This window comes from Sycon ciliatum, chromosome 12 (genome assembly GCF_964019385.1).
Source record: "Sycon ciliatum chromosome 12, ocSycCili1.1, whole genome shotgun sequence".
Classification (NCBI taxonomy): domain Eukaryota; kingdom Metazoa; phylum Porifera; class Calcarea; order Leucosolenida; family Sycettidae; genus Sycon; species Sycon ciliatum.
In genome coordinates this window covers 4,690,276-4,714,725 of record NC_088654.1, presented here as the reverse complement: position 1 = coordinate 4,714,725, position 24,450 = coordinate 4,690,276, and the positions used below count along the sequence as shown (strand labels likewise).

General features: G+C 45.2%; 2 protein-coding genes across 2 annotated transcripts; one reads left to right on the top strand and one right to left on the bottom strand.

The window, feature by feature from the left end:
- Positions 1–16,065: 16,065 nt before the first annotated feature.
- Positions 16,066–17,115, bottom strand: LOC135827877 (uncharacterized). The gene has a single exon (XM_065340311.1). The coding sequence runs from the start codon at positions 17,113–17,115 to the stop codon at positions 16,066–16,068; it is 1,050 nt and encodes a 349-aa protein (XP_065196383.1).
- Positions 17,116–17,924: 809 nt separating this feature from the next.
- LOC135827876 (uncharacterized) lies at positions 17,925–20,147 on the top strand. The gene has a single exon (XM_065340310.1). The coding sequence runs from the start codon at positions 17,925–17,927 to the stop codon at positions 20,145–20,147; it is 2,223 nt and encodes a 740-aa protein (XP_065196382.1).
- Positions 20,148–24,450: the final 4,303 nt, after the last annotated feature.

Here is a 24,450-nt window from a genome sequence, read left to right as displayed (position 1 = left end):
CTGCATTATTTGGCTGAGAACGGGAAGACAATATAAATAATTGTTGATCCTGCTGGCTATGTCTTGCGTGAAGTCCTTGTAGACCCAACGAAGAAAAAACCAATCATTCCACTTCAAATGTGCCAATGACACAGCTGTGTAGAGTGTTCTGCATATGGCTTTGTAACTGATGTTCATGTGAAGGTTGGGGCTGATCTTGTAGCGGTTCTGCACAAAGTAAAGCATTGGGAGAGACGGTAAATGCACATTGAATCAAGGCAAAATCAAGAGGTCTTTCAAAAAGGTTTTTCTGGCCTACCTATGTCACATGTGATCGCGAAAGGGAGGCGTGAACTAACATCACGTCATAATGTCACACAGAGACGTTATTGAAAGCACCATTGGTCGTAATACTTTTATTTTTCGAACTACGCTGACTCCACTGCAGCCAATACATTTTAAAAGATCGCTCAAAACACACACATTTTATCTACATGTACGGTCTCCGAACTTCAACTTGAAGTAAAATATAAATTGACCCGGATGGAGAGCCAAGGAGTCCGGGTCAGTGTCGTGCAATGTTATATCATGAGCTGATTGTTTAGCAACTGGTGATGTTAGTGGACATTATAGCGTAACTTGTAATTCCTTGGTCCTTTTCTTTTCTATATAATGAAGTGCTATTCTCCATCAATATGCCAAGAGTTTGCCTGAGCACCCAATAATATTTTAAAATAACACAATCCCTTCGCCTTTTGTTCGCGATGCCACTCTGCTCACGCCGGCCCGTCACCAAACGACTCCCTACTTGTAACGATCTCACTGGCCCATTGCCTGCCATCCTCCTGGCACCTCCACCTATCTGCTGTGCGCTGCCTCCCCATCGCCTCTTTCCGCGCTTTCATGCTCACACCTGCCTGTTGCCCGCCACCCTCCTGGCACTTCTACTGTCGCGCCTTGGCCCGCGCCAGCTTTCTCCCCATTCCTCACACCAGATTTAGCGCTAAATTTGTTTATGCTTGTGGCCCTATGTGTTTATAAGCATACTGTTGGGTAGACCCGAGTATCAGTTGTCTGATGATTTCCTTACGGCATCAAACTCAGAGTTACAACCAACCTGAACGTCCTCCGCTGAGTCTGCTATTAATTATATTATGTTGGACTCAGTAGAGCGTCCAGCCCTTATATGATGTCCAACCCCTATAATAGAGTCTATTGGTCCAAAATCCACTGTACAGAGTCCAAACTTGGAATCAACTGTGAGCTCAAAGTTTAGATGGACATTACTCCCTGTATAGAGTCCAGCCAATTGGCTTCCCCCTATATAGAGTCCATTGGTCCAAAATCAACTGTACGGAGTCCAAACTTTGAAATCAACTTTAAAGAGTCTTTATGTGGACAACACTCCCTGTATAAAGTCCAGCCAATTAGGCATCCCCTATCGAGTTCGAAATTAGACATAGGATCTGCTGTAAGCAGTGAATATTAACCAGAAAACGGCCTCTCCCTTTAATCCTTTACATCATTCACTTCTTAAGATAAAAAAAATAAGTATTGAGGCGCCACTGCAGCCACTTCATTACATGAAAAACCCTACAAACACCATCCTCAAATCAAGTGGTCTCTTCGCAGACGCTGCAAATTACAATATCTCAATCATGTAGTGTTGCCGAATTATTGTGCACGCACACACACATGCACACACCCACACAACGCCAAGAAAATACCTAGAAAAAACCAAGAATCGAAAGAGAATAATGGAGAGGGCAGGATTAATTATTTGTTTTCAAATTATTGTGCGCGCACACACACACACACACACACACACACACACACACACACATACTTATACAACGCCAAGAAAACACCAAGAAAAGAGTAGAGACACAATACACACGCAAGTCCAACAGCCATGCAAACGTCCACCCATTTACATGTAAAGTCAAGAGGGATAACAAATAATTATACGAAACGAATGCATACGGGGACGGGTACACGCACGTTAACATACACGTAGTAGTGTAAGAGAGTAACAAAGTGCAGTGGTCAGCATAGTACTAGCACATGCTGAGAGTGCAATAGCAAGCTTCACCATTGCTCATGGCCATGCAAATGTTCAGCAGCACTCAGTTCCGCAAGCTTCAGCACACCTGCAACAAATAGATAGCACAAGGATACGCTTATTACCGTAATGATGCATGGGAGCACACAACAACCAAGTTCTCAACGAATGTGATGCTCAATGAAAATCCATCCACTCAAAGACCTGTGAACAGGTGACGGTGGGGACAATAATCTATTAGTAATACGAGGAATAAGATCGTTTGTGCACACTCAAGACGCACGGACACACCAACATACATGTAGTGTACACAGTGTTTCACTTCACTGCAACTAAATTGAAATGAAATGATTTAAACAATCTGTACAGCGTTGCCGTCAGTCAGTCTTCCTCAAGATGGAAATGCAATGATTTGTTGTCACGAGGCAGTTTCACTGACACAATGTCATGTTCGTGACATCAAAACGGTTACTTCAGGGAATACGAGTATTAGCTTGAGAAGCTTTTTCTTGTCATTGGCATACAAGCAATCCTCCTCTTACTACTAGTACACTGGCACTGCGTTTGTGGATCCCATTGTATTTGACATCATACTAGAGGAAGAGTGTCGTGGAGTTCACATAATTATCACAGGGATAAAAATACATTTCTCATGAAATAAAATAATAATTGATGATAGCTAGACGATCGTATACGATTGATGCAAAGTCCTTGCACAGTTGCAGTCCTTGAGGACTATTACGAAGTGGTTGATTACTTTTAGGGCATTCATTCAAGCAACATCAAACAAACGCGATACGCTCCTTGAAAATGGAAAAACAATTCAAGGATAACGACAGAACAGCAGACCAATCGAAACCAGTAAAAGCTTCCTTACCTCAGTCATCGTCCTGCCATGTAGTTGGACAGCCTTTTGACACGGTGGTACAGGCAGCTCTTGTCCAGTCAAACAGGGGTATCCTTGTGGCGACGAACGAAAGAGAGTGTCAGTGTATCTGACTTGTCAGATTGGAACTGTGCTGAACTTTTCTCTTTCTCCGCTTGCTGCTTTCATCCCTCGCTCTGATGAAACCGTTCAAACGTCTTACTGGCAGCAATGGCCAACCAAACAGGGGATCCTTGTGGCGTCGAACGAAAGAGAGTGTACCTGACTCGTCAGATTTGAACTGTGCTGAACTTTTCTCGTTCTGCAATCTCTGCTTTCATCCCGCGCACTGATGAAACGTCTTCAGAGAATCACAAGACGCTTTCCAGATTTGATTTTGAACGTCTCCTTATCCTCCTTGGTTACCTCGAGACAGATTACTGTCAGCAACTGCACAGCAGAACTGGCAGCCATGGCTGAAGTGAAGAAAGGAATGCGCTGCCACGAGGCAAGCAAAACTAAAAATGTGTTTGTTCTCTTTCGGGCACAACACACAGGACGGTGTGACTGGATAAACTGGACTTCTGGACCGTGAATAGGGGACTCGTAGAAAAAGTGTACTCCTTATAGGGGATTGCGCGGCAGGATGAAGCTGATAAAAACTGAGTGGACTCCTGGACTCTGTATAGTGGATTTTGGACCAATGGACTCTATATAGGGTGCTGGACATCATATAGTGCATGGACTCTATACTGCGTCCTACATAATTATATATTCGAAATATTAACCTTTGTCGCTCCACCCATCCCCAGTACACAAGGATGAAATCTGACTGAACAATTAAATCAAGTCGAGCCTCCCAAACCGGGTACTACGCTACTTTGATCTTTTCGTTACTAATTTTGTTTAGTGAAAAACAATTCGGATATCAATCGAAAAGTGTCTTGTACTTGACGTACTTCAGTAACGTTTTAAACGGTGCCATTGAAGTATTATTAAATAAGACCTATCCAATGATTACTAAGAAAGTTGTGGACATCACGAAACCGCACTATCAAAGAAAATTGGTTTTGGTGAAATTTGGCTTCTACTTGTACATCTCCTCTCCAATTAGTAGGCAGTTGGTTTTCTGGTTGGAGATTCTTCCGGCCCCATGACTCGTCTTTGTCGTTCATCCTTTCTCTAGTCAGTACAGGAATAACTTTTCCTAGTTCATTCTTCCCTGACTGCTGAATCCTGACTGCTGTAAAATATTGTGCATTTCGTGCAACACGGCATGCAGCAGTCGTTGCGCTGTTACCCTCAAATGGCGGGAGTAACAAATCACGGTCCGTGACCTGGTGACTTTCTGTTAATGCCTGGCTCCTCTCTAGCCTGAGCATTCTTCTCTGGATCTACTGCTCCTCACATTTGTGCATGGAGCACTCTGCTTCAATCTGCCTTGACACGCCCCCACTTGTGCCTGGCTCTTATCTGGGTCGAAAACACATCCCTGGTTATATCGCACAGCCCGTTATTGCATGGAGCACTCTGATTCGAGCTGCCTCGACAGGCCCTATCTAGTGCAATTTTTCGCTCGACATCCCAATTTAGTACGACACGCAATTATATTTGGCAACTTCTAAAGTAAACGCTCACCTCTGTAAGGAACCGGAATGTTTCCTCGTTCATGAAAAATCGGTGGAAATGACGTGATGCTTGACACAGTCGGATGATGGCTCTAACGGACAGCATCTGTAGCAGAACAGAGCGCCAGACGTCGAAAGAAACCAGGTCCAGTTTGTTGCGTTTCACACAATAATGATTCCCTTGGGCAACAATTCCATCGTGTGATACGCTTAAGTCCTCAGCAGGATCTGCAGCCTCTACAATCTCAGTCACGGCAGTTGACTGCTCCAACACAGGGTCAGTGTTTGCAAATGCTGCAGAACATTCCTTCTCAGGAAGCATATTTGCTGCAAGCTGAGACCTCTTTGCTCGAGCTCGAGTTACTGGCGGATAGTAGGGCTGAGCAATTGCCTTCAACTTTGCATGTGTGCGTCTTCGGCTCATCCTGCAAAGTACAGAAACAATAATCCAAAAAATGTCAATCGCCACTGTATAATGACGTACCAACAATGTAATGCAAAGAAAACACACAACTAGCATAAAGTTCATTGTTTTTCTGGGGCCGACCCCACAGGCTTGTACAGGGTGCAGTTTGTACGTAGGGTTAGTTGGTGCTTCAGCTGCTTCATCTACTCCGAGTATTGACACAAACAATTGTAGCGCCGATAACGTCTCCTCGCTTTTTTTCGATTTTATTGATAACAATGAATTAGTTCTACATGCACCCCATGCGAACTCTGGCCGACCTCATCCATACCAGTAACATAACTCCGAGTTGTTGAAATTATTATTATTATTATTATTTTGCTTGTTCACGTTGGCATCAACCTGCATAAAGCAGGTATATAGCCTTCGCTTAAGCTGCCATAAAAAAGAAAGCTCATCCTAAGCGAGAGGGCTAGAGGGAAATATAACGATAACGAGATACAGAATACAACTTGAGAAATCCAATGAGTTCAACATACAATTCAAAACAAGAAAGAAAGGAAAGAAAAACAGAGCCGAATCTACCGATTGATCCATCAATCGACAAAGGGGACTAATCCGTTAATGTTGCAGAGTAGAAGCTGATTGTAGTTGCAGATCTCCAGGCCAGGGCCAGCATATTGCCGATTCTGGATAGGTCTCTGCAGCATTTGATGTGGTAATTATCATAATTGTACGAAGTAGTGGTTGCGACTTCGGCGATGACTTGTAAGAAAGGGTTTGCTCCCCACACCGGAGCTCGCGCTATTCCGCCGACTTTACTTGACACTTGACTGACTCACGACTGCTATCCAGAGCACACGAGAAGTCCATCGAACCTTCGACTCGGCAAACCTGCAAGAAAGCACCACTCCCTGCTCAATACACAGTGTTTCGCGGAATTCACCCCTCATCAGTTGAGCTTGAGTAGGCTGAGGAAGATTGTGCCTGAAGAGCACCACTTATATAGTGCTCTCCAGGCACAAACATCACCAGGGATACAAACTTACAGAGACGCTCCGCTTCCAGCGCGACAAACACCTCGTGAACACCAGATAGCAGCGTGAGTCAGTGTCGCTCCTGGACGGTGAGACAGACGTCGAGGACCCTCGGTCATTCGCAACGCTGTCACCTCCAAACCAACTAGTCGCAAGCCCGCGCTGGGCACAACAGTACGAAGTAGTGGTTGCGACTTCGGCGATGACTTGTAAGAAAGGGTTTGCTCCCCACACCGGAGCTCGCGCTATTCCGCCGACTTTACTTGACACTTGACTGACTCACGACTGCTATCCAGAGCACACGAGAAGTCCATCGAACCTTCGACTCGGCAAACCTGCAAGAAAGCACCACTCCCTGCTCAATACACGTCTGTCTCACCGTCCAGGAGCGACACTGACTCACGCTGCTATCTGGTGTTCACGAGGTGTTTGTCGCGCTGGAAGCGGAGCGTCTCTGTAAGTTTGTATCCCTGGTGATGTTTGTGCCTGGAGAGCACTCTATAAGTGGTGCTCTTCAGGCACAATCTTCCTCAGCCTACTCAAGCTCAACTGATGAGGGGTGAATTCCCCGAAACACTGTGTATTGAGCAGGGAGTGGTGCTTTCTTGCAGGTTTGCCGAGTCGAAGGTTCGATGGACTTCTCGTGTGCTCTGGATAGCAGTCGTGAGTCAGTCAAGTGTCAAGTAAAGTCGGCGGAATAGCGCGAGCTCCGGTGTGGGGAGCAAACCCTTTCTTAATTATCATAATTGTTGATAAAATTGTTAGAGTATCTAGTGTGTTACAGTAACTAGTGTAATTGTATCCGTTATTATTGTTAAGGGCATCTAGTGTAATTGTATAACTTCAGCCATTACACACAGCACACATTAGTTCCTTCCACTTTCAACGATCCTGGCCAAGCTGCCTCAGTGCAACTAGATCCTCGTGTGATGTGAGGGAGTTTGTGGATCTGGAATTTTTCAGGTCGTTGTTGATGGATCGCGGGAGGGTTGTTCTCGGGCGGCCTCGGAACCCTGAGCTTCCTGGCTTAAAGTATGCTGACATAGCCTGCTGGACCGGGGATGAGGTGTCTAGTCGAAGCATGTGGCCAAGGATTCTCCACCTAGCAGACCGGATGATTCTGCTAATTGGCTTGGAGCCAGTGCGCTTGTACTGTGCTTCATTGCGTATTATACGGGGATATTTGACCCCTATGACTGCTCGTAACTGCTGGCGGTGGAACAAGTAAAGTTTTTTTTCTTGAGTCTCTGTCAGGCTCCATGTTCCGCAGTTATAAAGAAGTATTGGGAGAATAAAGCTGCTGTATAACCTAATCTGAAGGGGTTCACGGGCATGGTTACCTCTCAGCCATATCACCCACAGCTGATGTCAGGCACATGTTGCTAGACGTTTTCTCCGACTGATATCTTCCTCCACTCCAAGCATCGATCCTATTTTGACCGTATTCCGCCATCGCTCGTCTACTCTGTCCTTTTCTCTTTTAATTGTAGTATATTCGGTTTTGGCTTCATTCATTTTTAAGTTGTATTCCGCTAACGAGGATGATAGTATGGGTTGATTGTCATGCAAATATTGTAGGCTGGTGCTGATGAAGTCTACGTCATCCGCATACGCTGTTTCATTGGGCAATTGAAGCTGAATATCCAATGCTGGTCGTGGTGAGAGTCGCTCTCGAATCAACCTCAATGCAGCCTCGAGGTAGACAGTAAACAGGACTGGCGATAGAGAATCACCTTGTGGGGTTCCATTATGTGTGACTAATGGTTGGCTGAGAATGTTATTCAGCTCTACTTTTATTGTGGTGTCTGTCAGAAGGCATTGGATGATGTGCAGCTCATCATGATCAATGACTGACGACAGTATATCGATCAGCCTGCCCCTTGATATAGTGTCAAATGCCTTTGACATATCAATGCCTAAGATTGAGATCTCCGACGCAACCCGTAGGCATCTTGCTGATAACCACCGATAGCTGTATACCACGTCTCCAGTACTTCTCCCTGACCGGAACCCGCTCTGGTTCAGTGACAAGTACCCGTTGATAGCGGGCTTGATCCGCGTCAGGATGACCGATGAAAGAAGTTTCCGTAGGGTGTTCAACAGGGTACCTAACTGCCTAACTGGCCTTACATTTCCAGGAGGACCTCTTTTCTTTCCCGGCTTTGGTATCGGTATCAGTAGCCCATCGCCTAGATTGAGTGATTTGTCTTTGGCATAATTGTTGAATGTAGTGGCAATGTTCGAGAACAGTGCTGGTGTTCCATACTTGATAAGTTCAGCAGGTATCCCATCTGGTCCTGAAGCTCGGCCATTATTCAAGCGCTTAGCTGCGACATGTACCTCTGTCTGCTTTATAGGGTTTTTAAGGTCTTCCTCTGTCCGTAAGAGCCTAGATGACTCCAGAGCAGGATCACAGAATATAGCACGGAAGTGTTGCCTTAACCCTTTGGCTCCCCACTATACAAATTTCGACGGTGTTCCGTCGATGACTTCAAACAGCCATAACTTATTCAAATATTGCACTATCGTGAAAATCGAAGTATGTAGCTGACATCCTCAGCTTTCCGTTAGTGTAATCGTTTTTACGATAGCTCCAACGGTTGTTGAGATATCGCGCTCGAAGGTTGGAGGACGGCACTTTTCTCGAGCAGGAAGACGACTTTTGAATTTCGCCGAGCGAGCGCTGATGACGTAATGAGGGATTAGCTTGCCAGTGGAAATGCATCTGCGCACATACATTTCACATACTTTTTGGCCAATTTTCAATCGAAGAGGAGGTTGTTTTCTATGTTCTCTCAACGTCGTGAGCGATCCCGTCTTCTATACCCTTCCAGGTACCCTGAAGGTCCTCCAGAGGAGAATTTATCTCCAGCGAAGCGTTGTTGATCCGCTAAATTCGTCTCGAGACATATTCACCCAGTGCAGTGCTGATAAATGTAGAATGTTGAATCTGTGATAATTGTTGACGATGGAGAGAGAGGCTGATAGCCGCTGTCGTAGGGAGAGTGAAGCTGCTGGAAGTAACAACGGGGAGCCCGTTTGTATCACCTGAACAACCAGACTTCAAAGCAGCTTGACCAAATCGGAGGGTGCCTCGTTGCTTATCGTGAATATTACACCGACATGAATTACTACAAGTACACTGGTGAGTTTTTATCTTGTTTTGTTCGTATGCTCGTACCCTGGCCTGGAGTTCTCGTTAGCAAATTCCTATTCCCTGGCGTTTTCTAAACATTCCGTGTAGTACTGAATACGTGATCAAGTATTCCGATTTGGGTAGATGTGAAATTTGGACATGTATTTTATAAAAAAATTCTATTTTCCCAATAGAGCGTTTGTAGTGAAATGGTTGCCCAAATACAACGAAATTGATTCTGCAGTTCTACAACTTGTACTGAAATCCAGTCAAAAATGATTCTTCATGCCAGTTGGGGTCAATGAAATCTGAGCCAGGCATAACGAATAGTGACGCCTGCCACCCCGAGAACGAATGCCCATTTGGTGGGGGATACCAAAGTACTCGAAAGTGGTGCGTGTTTCAATGTGGCATGGAAGTTTTATAATATGATCTCTGGTCAATGCAACATACGATAGCCATCATGAATTGCAGGCCTCGAACGCAACTCAGACCAGAATTGGCAGTTCTCTAAGTTTATAATTCCATGGCCCCAGCTGTGGTGATAGAAGTTTGTTTGCACATTATTCTTATAGTCGATAGGTTTATACTGATGGCCACAAACAACGGCAGTTCAAACTTCACTGACATGTTCATGAGCTTAGCGATTTCTCTCCACTATTTCTGTTGTGCATACAGGTCTGTCCAATATGCATTGACGGTATTGGGTATGGTATCTGCTCTGAGAAGGGAATCGCTGGAGCCACAGTCCAATTATACAGGCTTTCAAGAAACAGAGAGGAGCCATCTTTTCAAGCTGATTTGATGTGTACCGACGGAATTCTCACGAGATACCTTACGGACTACGTGTGGTGTGTACTTCATAGTACTCCTTCGACTACTATCTAGAATCAAGTCGACTGAAACAAGTTCAGACAACTCTGGCTTCAAACGAGCCGTCGATTAGACAAACAAAACATTCTCTCATATACTGGAGCACTGTGACAACTCACGACCTATTCCTAACAATTGCCACCGCTTATAAAATATGTAGAGTGCTGATTGGAATGTGCTCACAATCTCAACAATTCAGTGCTATAATCATTTGAACAATGTGTTAGAAATTATTCCACTTTTCCTTCCACAAATGGTGTATCCACATATAATCCACAGTGCTCTAAAGTTTCGGAGTTCTCAGGGTAGCAAACAAAATTATTTTAAATACAGTGAAATTGTTCATGGACATTATAGCGTAGCTAATTTACTTGTAGTTCCCTGGTCCTTTTCTTTGCTATAAATTAATCCTTTGCTCTCTAGCCGTCTGCGAGTCCAACAGTGAGATTCAGTGTTAGTTCATATTTATAATGTGGGTATGTGGGAGGGGGTTGAACATATTTTTATATAAGGGACCTGCAACTGTAATACCACAGTACAGTAGCCGGCAAGTATGTAGAAAACAGAAATGCATGTTCCCATCATTGTACATGGACGGGCGTAGCAGGCCGAAGCTATCAGCCAGAACAGGATTTACAATCACTTAGAGATACTTGAGCTATTCCAGTATTCTCCGTGAGCTGTCCCATTCCACAATGGTTCATGCCACCATTATTTCTGGTAGTATCCATGTGCATAGTTCCAAGACCATCTCGGATTCTTCAGCAATTTGTGCCACGGCAAAAGACAATGCTTGACTCGGTCACTGGGGCAGTCAAACTTCCCATCACAAATGAATCTCAATTTCTCATCTGTTTCAAGTATATGTACTGCCATGACTTGACCATGCTTCATCCACAGCTGGGCGAAGCCGATTGTGGCGTTGAATTCCATAGCGCACCTTCTTGCTGCCATGCAGGAGTATGTTGAGAGAAGTGAACATATTTTTACTAAAAAACTACAGCCACTGAAGAGGATAGCAATAGCCTTGGGTGAATTTCCTGCAGGTACACGTTGTTGGTAGGTCTACTGGTCGGTCTCCATATCGTCAAGTTCAGAAATCACCTGTACTACACATCTTGTAGAAGGGATCCTGATCGAATAATTTTCTGGTCATAAAATTCACTAAACTGAGGGCGAGACAAATAGTCAGTACTCCCCGATTCCGTCAAGGTGCTTTGAAGTCTGGATGCACATGTGATGCTAACAAGCTCCCCGTCGTGACTTCCAGCAGATTCACTTTCCCTGCGACAGCGGCTATCAACCTCTAGCTCTCTCTCCATCGTCGACAATTATCACAGATTCAACATTCTACATTTATCAGCACTGCACTGGGTGAATATGTCTCGAGACGAATTTAGCGGATCAACAACGCTTCGCTGGAGATAAATTCTCCTCTGGAGGACCTTCAGGGTACCTGGAAGGGTATAGAAGACGGGATCGCTCACGACGTTGAGAGAACATAGAAAACAACCTCCTCTTCGATTGAAAATTGGCCAAAAAGTATGTGAAATGTATGTGCGCAGATGCATTTCCACTGGCAAGCTAATCCCTCATTACGTCATCAGCGCTCGCTCGGCGAAATTCAAAAGTCGTCTTCCTGCTCGACTCGATCGCTTCTGGAGACTCGTTCTTGTTCGAGGGGTCTTCTCTTTCACCTACCTTCGTCTTGGCATCGAAAACTCGGCGTCGAAAAGGAAGCCGGAGTGCCCCTTTAATGCTTCGCCTTATTCACTAGGTTGTGCAATGAGTTTGCAATCAGAGTCTTCAACCACAACTGGTGACTGCTGCTGTCGGCGCAGTAGTCGTGTTGCTTTGAACATTTTCGCGTCGTCTTTCATTTGGTCTATTTCAGCTACACGTTCGTCCAGTCGAGTCGATGCTAACTTGAGGCATTCCCGGCGAATTTGGCGTGCCAGCCTGTTGCGTCGTGTTTTCATTTCTTTTACCTTCGTTCCATCTCTGCACACCGTAATGTCGAGACGCAGTTTGCGTTTCTCTGCTGCTAGCTTTTCAATTTCCCCGCTGAAGCCATTTCTATGCGTCTTGTTTGTTTTAGGGACGCGGCCCACCGATGTGTTTGCTGCCTCACTCATAGCGTTCACAATATACTGCAGATGTTGCTCCGCATTGACACCTTCCTGCTCTTTGCTGAGGTCCTGTAGATGTTCGTTGATAGCCTCTCTGTACTTTGCTTTCTTGGTCGGGTCATTAAATTCCGATAATTGAATTTTGCGTTGCTGGATATGGCTACTGGCGGCCTCTTGAGCTTCTTGTACAATTTTGTCAGGTTGAGGTTTGCCAGCACAAGACGGTGATCGCTTTCTAAGCTTGTCCCGGCGTATGATCTGGCATCCGTCACCACAAACCTTTCACTGTGACGGCACAGGATATAATCTATTTGGTTGTAAATGGGTAAAGGTGGACCTCCACTAGGGTTGTGGCGCCAGCCTGTCCATGTGGTGATATGTTCTGCACGGTGCTGAAACGCCGTGTTACAGGCAAATAGGTAATTGCTCGACGCGAAATCAGCCAACGTCTGGCCGCTGTAGTTGCGATGGCCCCTTGAGTGTGAACCAGCATAGGATATGGAGTGGCAGTCACTGGGTGGTCGTCTCCCAAGTTTTGCGTTGAAGTCTCCCATCAGGAACAGCAGCGATGAAGACCTTAGTTTTTGAATTGTTTCCAGCAAGCTGTTGTAGAGCTCGTCTAGGCATGAATGGTCTGCTGCAACGCGTGTTGACGTCGGGGCGTAGACATTTATAAATGAGCACAGCGTTCTCCCAGAGAACCATAACTGTAGCACGGCGATACGGTCCGACACCTGCCAATAATATATTCGGTGCAGTAACTGCTTTTCCACCACGAATCCGAGTCCATAATATCGACACGACGATTAGAGACACAGTAGACGGTAGTTGTCAATATTTCCATCGTAGCCTTCGGAGATTTTAGTCTCCTGAAGACAGCAGAGTCCAACTCTGTATTTATTGAGGTCTGAAATAAGTTGATTTTTTTGAAATTTGAAGTAAGTCCACGGACGTTGAACGTACCAATGCGAAACAAGCCCTGGCCTTTTGCTCCACTACTCAAAATACTTCCACAAGCTTGCCTGTTTCCTGGCGAAGAAGACATTACCCATGGGCCAGCCGAAGCTGACAGCCATGACCGAGCGGCGTCACTCGCTCTCCAAAGAATATTGGCAAACGAGAGAGCTTGGAAGCTCAGGGCCCTACGCTATGCTTTTTTGCCTTGATGACCTAGACAAAAAAAAAGCATAGGGATGTTATAAATTCTTTAAAAAAATCCTTTTTTTTTAGACATAACCTGGGATTCGAACCCGCACTATCGCGCGCCCTGCATGCATCCCCCGATACACTTCGCATACATACTAATTCTTCCCAGTTGTTTACATTGTGATCTTGCATTTGAAAGCCCTATTTGAATATGCATTGTGGCCAGCCGTCTTTGATGGCACGGTACGGTAGGGGATAGGCACGGGACAGGTATGATCGAGGGTAATACGACACCGTCTAGCTGCCCCCAATATTCAAATAGGGCTTTCAAACGCAAGATAATAACGTGAAGCAACTTGGAAGAATGGGTCTGAATGCGAAGTGTATGGGGGAATGCATGTAGGGCGATAGTGCGGGTTCGAATCCCAGGATATTCCTGAAAAAAAATAGGAGAATTGAAAAATTTATAACATCCTAAGCTTTTTTGCCGTCAGATACGGATAGCGCCAGGCGTGACACAAACAAACACACAAACAAACAAATACCAAACGAGAGAGCTTGGAAGCTCAGGGCCCTACGCTATGCTTTTTTGCCTTGATGACCTAGACAAACAAAAGCATAGGGATGTTATAAATTCTTTAAAAAATTCGTTTTTTGTAAAAACATAACCTGGGATTCGAACCCGCACTATCGCGCCCTGCATGCATCCCCCGGTCTTTGAAAAATTCTTTTTTAAGACATAACCTGGGGTTCGAACCCGCACTATCGCGCCCTGCATGCATCCCCCGGTCTTTGAAAAATTCCTTTTTGTTAAAAGACATAACCTGGGATTCGAACCCGCACTATCGCGCCCTGCATGCATCCCCCGGTCTTTAAAAAATTCCTTTTTTTAAAGACATAACCTGGGATTCAAACCCGCACTATCGCGCCCTGCATGCATCCCCGGTCTTTAAAAAATTCCTTTTTCTTTAAGACATAACCTGGGATTCGAACCCGCACTATCGCGCCCTGCATGCATCCCCCGATACACTTCGCATACATACTAATTCTTCCAAGTTGCTTCACATAATTATCTTGCATTTGAAAGCCCTATTTGAATATGCATTGTGGCCAGCCGTCTTTGCTGGTACGGTACGGTAGGGATAGGTACGGGACAGGTACGATCGAGGGTAATACGACACCGTCTCCCGTACCGTACCATCAAACACCGCTGGCCACATACAGCTGCCCGCAATATTCAAATACGGCTTTCAAACGCAAGATCATAACGTGAAGCAACTTGGGTGAATGGGTATGAATGCGAAGTGTATGGGGGAATGCATGTAGGGCGATAGTGCGGGTTCGAATCCCAGGATATGCCTAAAAAAAAAAATAGGAGAATTGAAAAATTTATAACATCCCTATGATTTTTTGCCGTCAGATACGGGATAGCGCCAGGCGTGACACAAACAAACAAACAAACACACAAACAAACAAATACCAAATCAAAGCTGTGTGGACCCTGGCTAGCGCCAGACGTTACTGAAGTAACGTCTTCTGCATAGCTACGGGAATTAAAGCTGTGTGGACCCTGGCTAGCGCCAGACGTTACTGAAGTAACGTCTTCTGCATAGCTACGGGAATAAAATCAACTCCATACAGCTCTGTTTCCACCATATTTTAGATTTTATGAGCGAAAGTGATACTACGCTGCTGGGCAAACTTTGCAACCATCAATTCCTCTTTGTTACCGCTGTCACCTGGAATTCTCTCCCCACTGACATTAGAATCACCCAAAATAGTCATTGCTTTGTGTCTCGCGTTCGTACCATCTTTGCCAACACACGCTTTGAACCCACTGGTTTAATTCCTTTCAGAGTTTCTGTAACATAGTAACGAATGTTATGGCTGATTTCTACAGTACGCATTTGTTATAACCCTTCCTCTTCTCAATCTATAATGTTATAATTTTGCAGATATATTCCCCGTAAGCCATGAACGGAGACCCCCTCGACTTAGGCCTCGGCCTTTGGGGAATCCATAATAAATAAATAAAACAGAAATTTATTTAAGTAGAAAGGAAAACTTTTCTAAGCACTCGCAGACTCCATTGCAGCCATTCACACATTATAGGGTACCTCACTTCAAACTCTCCAACTACGGTCTCTTCGCTGCATATGTTCACTTCACTTCCAAAAAAAACAAATAATATTAGATATAAATTGAATGCACCAAATTTTCGGGCATGGCCCATCTTCAGGGTGAAAAAGAAAACCATTCAACTAAAGCCAACAAAAACTGAAACGAGTATATATGCTGTGTGGTGCGGTAGTGCTGGAAATATTTGTATGTGTGAAGGGTAGCAGCAATGGTGAAGTGTGTTGGTAAAAAGGGAAGGAGCGAAAGAGACCAGTGGAGAGCTGTGTCTGTAAGTGTGAATATGTGTTAGTGCGATGTGAAGGGAAAGCACGAGAAGTGTGGTTACCAGCAGCAATGGTGAAGTGTGTTGGTAGAAAGTGAAGGAGCCAAGTGGAGAGCTGTGTCTGTAAGTGTGAATATGTGTTAGTGACATGGAGAATAGAATGCAAAGCATCAATGTAGTTGGGTCCATGGGTGTGAAGACAAAGATGACGACAACTATTTGCTAAGCACTATATAACCATATAACCATACAACCATATAACCATATAACCATATAACCATATAACCATATAACCATATAACCAGCTAGCACACATAAACATCAAATATCAAATATTATCATAATATATTCGCAACATCACAGTCTACCACAATTTACAACACCAGCATCTAACACAATAATTTCACACTGTGTCCAGCAGTCTCCAGCCACGATCCCTGTTAACACTTGGGCGTTTATCACGAATGAACATTGCTTCACGTATACGACGATTCACAAGGGACGACTGCTTGGCGAGAATTGATGCGTTGGTGATGGGTGTAGATGTGATTGCTTGTTGTGGGTGGTGTTCTGCATAGTGTTCTCCCCATGGCGTCTCCAGCGCTTGCGCTTTGGCCTCTCTGCAATGCTCCTCAAATCTCTTCCTTGCAGTTCGCTCGGTCTCGCCAACGTACTCCTCGGCGCAAAGTGCACATAACATCGAGTAGATAACATCCTGAGACAAACATTGACCACTCTCCATACCAGCATCACATGCACGACATTCAACTGGTCGCCCCCTCCCTCTTCTCTTCTTATACACTTCCTTCGGGCATTCAGGACGGGACAATGATGACGATACCAACATGTCCCTTAGTGACCGACCGGACTGGAACACCACACGCACATCCTTACTGAAAGACCTCACCGTACGACGAACATCACGTGCCAAACGATCATTGACGAAGGGCAGTTTGATGATGGATGTGTACGATTGTTGTCGTTGTCTGGTGGATGATGGTCTTGGTGTGCTTGCATGGTGCTTGGCTGCTTGAATAGCGTGTTGTGGGTAGTCGTTTTCTCGTAGTAATGTCTCGATCTTCTTCTCTCCCCGCTCCCTCCCCCTGTCGGTTGACGCGTTGCTATTTGCGCGCCGAAACTGCTCCTGGGCAACCGAACGCTTCACCCCCAATGGCAATGAAGACTCGTACGATAGATGGACACCACTATGACTGGGCTTAACGAACAACTCCCACTGCACAACACCACTCGCCACAGAGATAGACAAGTCGAGGTAGCTGACTGTGTGCGAGACATTCTGCCGGGTGTGTTCTACTGTGAAGCGTATGTCTGGGTGTCTGCTGCTCAAGTACTGCACGAACTCCATCAACTTGACAAGACCATGACACCATACTACCAGACAATCATCGATGTAGCGACGATACAAGCGAGGCTTCCACGGAAACATAGCCATCGCCTCCGACTCGAGCTTCGACATGAAAATGATGACAGCTCTCCACTGGTCTCTTTCGCTCCTTCCCTTTTTACCAACACACTTCACCATTGCTGCTACCCTTCACACATACAAATATTTCCAGCACTACCGCACCACACAGCATATATACTCGTTTCAGTTTTTGTTGGCTTTAGTTGAATGGTTTTCTTTTTCACCCTGAAGATGGGCCATGCCCGAAAATTTGGTGCATTCAATTTATATCTAATATTATTTGTTTTTTTGGAAGTGAAGTGAACATATGCAGCGAAGAGACCGTAGTTGGAGAGTTTGAAGTGAGGTACCCTATAATGTGTGAATGGCTGCAATGGAGTCTGCGAGTGCTTAGAAAAGTTTATCCTGTTGGTCCAGATCGCACTCTCCCCTGGGAATTGGTGAAATGTAGTGTGTCGTTGTCTAAGAGTAGGTGTTCTGTCAAATTTCTTACAGCCTGTCGACATAATGGTGTTATTCCTGGATGTATTAGGAACTGTTCGAAGGCTACGCATCTTTTTGGAGCCGCCGTTGCCAAACAAGAGACCCGTTTCCAGCAACTAGTTCTGAATCAAATCATAAAGGACAAGTTCACCTGCATAAGACGACTCAAAGACAGGCAAGCATCTCTGCGATGGGAAGTCCACAGGAGGATGTTGCCAGGCAAAGCGACATGGGTGACAGGCCATTGCAGTCAAATGAGCGAGTGTGTACGGGAGGACGAGACGAGGCGACTGAGAAGGAAGTTGGACTGTTTGGTGAGGAGTAGGGAGGCATTGGCGGGGCAGGCCCCAGCTATGGATGCCCAGAATCGGAGAAATAGAGTTGTGATTGAGGAAGCGGTGGAGAGCGAGGTGCCAGAGGTAGCGAGAAAGGTGATGGAGCTCGGACCAAAGTTTATTCCTGGCAGACGCGTGACGAAGTCAACAGTACAGCAGGCGGAGGTGGGTGTGGAGAGACTGGCGTTCGGTTTGAGGTGGAAAGAAGAGGCGGAGAAAAACCGGACGCAAGCAGCTTCTCATCAGACGGTTACGGGGAGGCCCGTGCGACATCTAGACAATGACACGAGACTGAGAAAGATTGCAACCACGACCAAGCAAGCGCCAAGCATGGATGATGAGAAGGAAAACGGATTAAGGAGACTGAAGGGAAACATCATGAGACTGTACAAGAGAGAGGCCGACATCAATACCTCCAATAACGGACGTCAACTAATGAGAAGGGAGAAGGAGGCCCTCTCCACCTTACGGAGGAATGAAGGAATCGTGGTTAAGCCATCTGACAAGAGTAAGGGATTTGTAGTGATGTCTCGTGACAGTTATGTACAGAAAGCGAATGTCATGTTGGAGTGTCGGGATAGTTATGAGCGCTGTGACGTGAAGGTAGAAGACCTTGACAAACACACACGCAAGAAAGTCGCTGAGATCACCCAACACAAGCTACCACAACCACTCGCCAAAGCCATTCTCCCACATAACTCACGACTGAGCCAATTCTACGGTCTACCCAAAGACCACAAGCCAGGTCTTCCGCTGCGCCCAGTTGTGTCTACGTGCGGTTCGTCAATGGATAATGTCTCCTTGTTACTGGAACGTATCCTTAATCAGTTGTTGAAGTTCGTTCCAGCACATTTGACCAGTACAAAGGAGTGTATTGACGTGTTGAGTGATGTTGGTGTTCTTCCCGATGATTGTATCATTGCCTCACTGGATGTTGTCTCGTTGTATTCTAACATACCAGTTGTCGAGAGCATTGATGTCGTCATGGAGTTCTTGGAGTTGCATCGGAAGGAAGTAGATATGTTTCACCTGTCACTGTCGGATGTTCGGGAGCTCCTGTCAGTCGTGTTATCGTCTAACTACTTCGAATTTGACGGTGTCCAGTACCGGCAGCGGAAAGGCCTGGCAATGGGCAACCATCTCGCACCCCCAATGGCAATCATTTTCATGTCGAAGCTCGAGTCGGAGGCGATGGCTATGTTTCCGTGGAAGCCTCGCTTGTATCGTCGCTACATCGATGATTGTCTGGTAGTATGGTGTCATGGTCTTGTCAAGTTGATGGAGTTCGTGCAGTACTTGAGCAGCAGACACCCAGACATACGCTTCACAGTAGAACACACCCGGCAGAATGTCTCGCACACAGTCAGCTACCTCGACTTGTCTATCTCTGTGGCGAGTGGTGTTGTGCAGTGGGAGTTGTTCGTTAAGCCCAGTCATAGTGGTGTCCATCTATCGTACGAGTCTTCATTGCCATTGGGGGTGAAGCGTTCGGTTGCCCAGGAGCAGTTTCGGCGCGCAAATAGCAACGCGTCAACCGACAGGGGGAGGGAGCGGGGAGAGAAGAAGATCGAGACATTACTACGAGAAAACGACTACCCACAACACGCTATTCAAGCAGCCAAGCACCATGCAAGCACACCAAGACCATCATCCACCAGACAACGACAACAATCGTACACATCCATCATCAAACTGCCCTTCGTCAATGATCGTTTGGCACGTGATGTTCGTCGTACGGTGAGGTCTTTCAGTAAGGATGTGCGTGTGGTGTTCCAGTCCGGTCGGTCACTAAGGGACATGTTGGTATCGTCATCATTGTCCCGTCCTGAATGCCCGAAGGAAGTGTATAAGAAGAGAAGAGGGAGGGGGCGACCAGTTGAATGTCGTGCATGTGATGCTGGTATGGAGAGTGGTCAATGTTTGTCTCAGGATGTTATCTACTCGATGTTATGTGCACTTTGCGCCGAGGAGTACGTTGGCGAGACCGAGCGAACTGCAAGGAAGAGATTTGAGGAGCATTGCAGAGAGGCCAAAGCGCAAGCGCTGGAGACGCCATGGGGAGAACACTATGCAGAACACCACCCACAACAAGCAATCACATCTACACCCATCACCAACGCATCAATTCTCGCCAAGCAGTCGTCCCTTGTGAATCGTCGTATACGTGAAGCAATGTTCATTCGTGATAAACGCCCAAGTGTTAACAGGGATCGTGGCTGGAGACTGCTGGACACAGTGTGAAATTATTGTGTTAGATGCTGGTGTTGTAAATTGTGGTAGACTGTGATGTTGCGAATATATTATGATAATATTTGATATTTGATGTTTATGTGTGCTAGCTGGTTATATGGTTATATGGTTATATGGTTATATGGTTATATGGTTATATGGTTGTATGGTTATATGGTTATATAGTGCTTAGCAAATAGTTGTCGTCATCTTTGTCTTCACACCCATGGACCCAACTACATTGATGCTTTGCATTCTATTCTCCATGTCACTAACACATATTCACACTTACAGACACAGCTCTCCACTTGGCTCCTTCACTTTCTACCAACACACTTCACCATTGCTGCTGGTAACCACACTTCTCGTGCTTTCCCTTCACATCGCACTAACACATATTCACACTTACAGACACAGCTCTCCACTGGTCTCTTTCGCTCCTTCCCTTTTTACCAACACACTTCACCATTGCTGCTACCCTTCACACATACAAATATTTCCAGCACTACCGCACCACACAGCATATATACTCGTTTCAGTTTTTGTTGGCTTTAGTTGAATGGTTTTCTTTTTCACCCTGAAGATGGGCCATGCCCGAAAATTTGGTGCATTCAATTTATATCTAATATTATTTGTTTTTTTTGGAAGTGAAGTGAACATATGCAGCGAAGAGACCGTAGTTGGAGAGTTTGAAGTGAGGTACCCTATAATGTAGAAAGGAAAAGGACATATTATGGAAGCGAGTTATGAGTAACTCTCCACCACCGTAACTAGATACAGTCAGAAAGTGCAACAACTAGGCACAAAACTGACAGAGTACTGAGACATTCGACGTCCTGACACCTAGCTTCAACACATCTCCGTAGCGCTAACCGACAGCCTTCCAACTTGGAAGGTTCAAGGTTATGGAAAGACCAAAGAGGAGAAGGCAAGCGCAACGAAACCGAGCAAAAGCTACAGTCCTAACGGAACAAATAATGTCGATTGTTACTGGACGATGACAAGACGGCTGACCAGTAGGCGATTTGACAAAGTGGTCTAACTACATCTCGAAGCAGCAAAGCAGCACACCACCCAACTTGGGTGGGTCATAAATATCAAAGATAAGTAAAGAGGGGGGAAGCGTTGCGAGAACAAATTGTACAAGCCGAAAGCCAAACTCGTACAGTACTCCTCATGCATAACATTGTGATGGACTAGTTGACTACAAAACAAGTTGTTTCACACGACGTACGTTGTCATGCACAAATCGTATCTCCAATTCATTTCGCCAGGAACTTACCACATTCATTCATCTTGGGCACCTTAGGGTCTCTTGGGAATGTCCAAGTAAAGTAATAAAATACAATACTGAAGTACAAAATACAGGGTCCGTCCTGGGTTCCAATGCGCATAATATGAAGAGATTGTGAATGGAACAAGAAAGGTAGGGGTGGGGTGCAGTACTACTATTATGGTCAAGGAATCCAGAAATGATAACGGCATTGGTGTTCATTATTGTGAGTTTGAGTAGATATCTGATGGGCTTACCTGGTAAGTATTGGATTTAGTGGGGTTCTTGATCTTCTTGTTCTTTGCTACCTTGTCCGTTGCCTTGTGTGGTCTGTCTGGCTTACTTCGCAAATGCTTGGAGCGATACGCTTGACATGTAGATCTACGAGGAGCCAGAAGGACAATTGAAGTGTACCCAGTCACTGCACAACTCACGATAACTAATGTAGTGGGAAGTCGAGCGATTAAGGAGGCACAACACGAATAGGGCAAGGACTAGCTGTTTTGTATTGAAATTTCTCCGTTGCAGGAATGCTAGACAACCAGGAGCAGAAAGACTCGGAGACACGAAAACAAAGCGAGATGATTATTCCAGGGAGAAGTTACAAAAGACCTGCATTAGCTTCTAAACACAATTTCCTGAACACCACGATTCACCATTGTGTTTACATGACGGCTTGCTCACCTGGCTTACAACGGGACATGTAACGTTAGAGAACTGTATAGGCAGTCTTGAGTAAGAAAGCAAGGAAGGAAAGCACGATTGAAGTGAACTGGCTCCAATAACCCAGCAGCTTTTATATACAGACAGCGAAAGTAAACGTACTACGAATCGGGAATGAGCGTGGAAGGCGAAAGGTAAAAAGGGGTTACTTCTAGGTAGGGTCCAGGGATAATGCCGGCATGCAACCTGAAGTTATGCACTGTACCAAGAGTGCATAAACCAGAGTGTGCAACTGTGCATATCAGATCTGAAACAGCGCAGCTCGTGCACTACGTCACCCTGATGAGGTCAGCCAAGCCGCGACTTGCGTTCAGCTCAAATAATTAATTTTCATGTTTCATAGCCCGGAAATCAGCCAAGTTTGCTTGATTTTAGACGTCCAGTTTCAGGATTTCGGTGTTTTGTGTTACTGTGTACGCTGCGTACATCCACCGACAAGTAAAGTCACACGGCTATCCGTATCAAAAAAACGAAATCAGGACAAACTCAGTGACCTGCACCACCGCGACTGGTTACGCAACTTTTCACCATACCTGTGGCTAACCATGCCTTCAGAAATGACGTACTGCACGAACTACGCTCCCACAGGAACCATCCCGAGTTGCACACTCTGGTGTATGTACTCTTGATTGTACCAAGAGGTTTATGTACTCTTGATGGTACTGGTACATGACGTGGTGATTGTACAGGTACATGACGTTGTGATTGTGTAGACACGGAACACTTTCATGGCTTTAGCACTAATGCTACACAATTACACAATAGATAAATTTGTTTCATGTCACGTGGTCAAACCAACAAATTTAAAAGTACACATGTTTATTTACGTGTACCTGACCACGTCATTGCTACATCAAGACGTCATCAAGTGGTGTGCTTGACTGACCGAACAGTGCTCAATACCCATGTAGGGCAGAAGCTGCGCGCTGAGGAAGAGGGATCTTCGACCAGTGTTCATAACGGCAGCATCCATACAGCGTGGATGGGAAAGGTGTCAGCTAGGATATTAAGTTTTATTAATGCCACAGACCTGTACTCCTGGCCAAGGCCGCTATAATTATGAGCAGCCATGGGAGACCGTCCGAAGCTCTCCGTAGACGAGGTTAGTGATGTCCTGACGCGGCAATGGTCGGGAGTTCACCAATCTCGTCGAAAGAGATCACCTTCTCACGACAATGTCATGGTAGTGTCAGTGACTGTTGTCAGCTGACGAGCTGAGAGAAACACGCCATGGGCAGAAGTTGGTAGAAAAAGAGTTAAGAAAAAAACTCGTCAGATTTAAATAAGTAAAAAAGCGTTTCGGAGTAAGCAGGTCTAATATAGCTACAAGGAGGACTAATATAGCTACAAGGAGGAGGACTAATTGTACTGTAAGCATTTCCTATTTGTCGACATGTAAGTGTAAAATGTTATACGATGATTGCAAGGAAAGGGAAAGAGAGGATTTGTTCAGAATATTTTTCTTGTTAAATTCATCAGTGAATCTACCTTACAATGGAATAGGGACTACTTGAAACTTATCTTGTTTGGACAGGTTAAAATAGCTGCTATTTGTTCACTATCAAGAAGACATCCAGGAGCGATGACATAATACAGAACTGACGTTAGGAGAAGTCTATAAAACTCAACTTGAATAAAGAGGGTCAGAACGGGGGGCCCATACGGTTAAGATGGTCTCAACAGACTGGGGCTCTCTCAACCGTGGATGGTTGTAGTAAGGTCACTAGTTACGCACACGGTGTCCTCCGGCTTGTTACATGTTTGTCAACTGTATTGTGCCGTGGTCGTCATGGTTATGAACCACAGTTGAAGGTTTTGGAAGCCATCCATCAGCGACTGTACAACACGTATTTGTGTGTACAGAAAGATAGTAAAATTGGGTTGAAATTGTTCAAGTGACGTGTCGTGTTTGGTGCGGACAAGTTTCGTCGTTAATGTTCTCGGTGAAATGTACGGATGTTAGATGTTATCACTTTGTCCTTCCTTCTTTCTTTCTCTTGTTTGTTCATTTTTTCATTTGCAAGTTTATGTTAGCACATGCATTCGTTATTGCTCTCGCTTTCATTGTTAAAACTCACACTAGTAAATTTCACTGCTGTTGTTCTTAATGCTATTTCCGGAACTTAGATTTTCTATAATAATTCAATTTTGTTTCAATGTTCTTTAGGTCAACGACAATTCCTGATGAGTGTTATACGAAACTTTTTTGAATCCTTATTTTTTCTACAGTATTTCTTCATATTTGCATCGTTTTATTGCACATTGTCTCCACTGTTTTACATTGCATGAATAAAGAGTACACAAATGTCGATTCAGCTT

Excerpts from the sequence above, each read along its gene's own strand:
- LOC135827877 (XM_065340311.1), bottom strand. The coding sequence starts at position 17,115 with ATGGCTATGTTTCCGTGGAAGCCTCGCTTGTATCGTCGCTACATCGAT.
- LOC135827876 (XM_065340310.1), top strand. The coding sequence starts at position 17,925 with ATGGATGCCCAGAATCGGAGAAATAGAGTTGTGATTGAGGAAGCGGTG.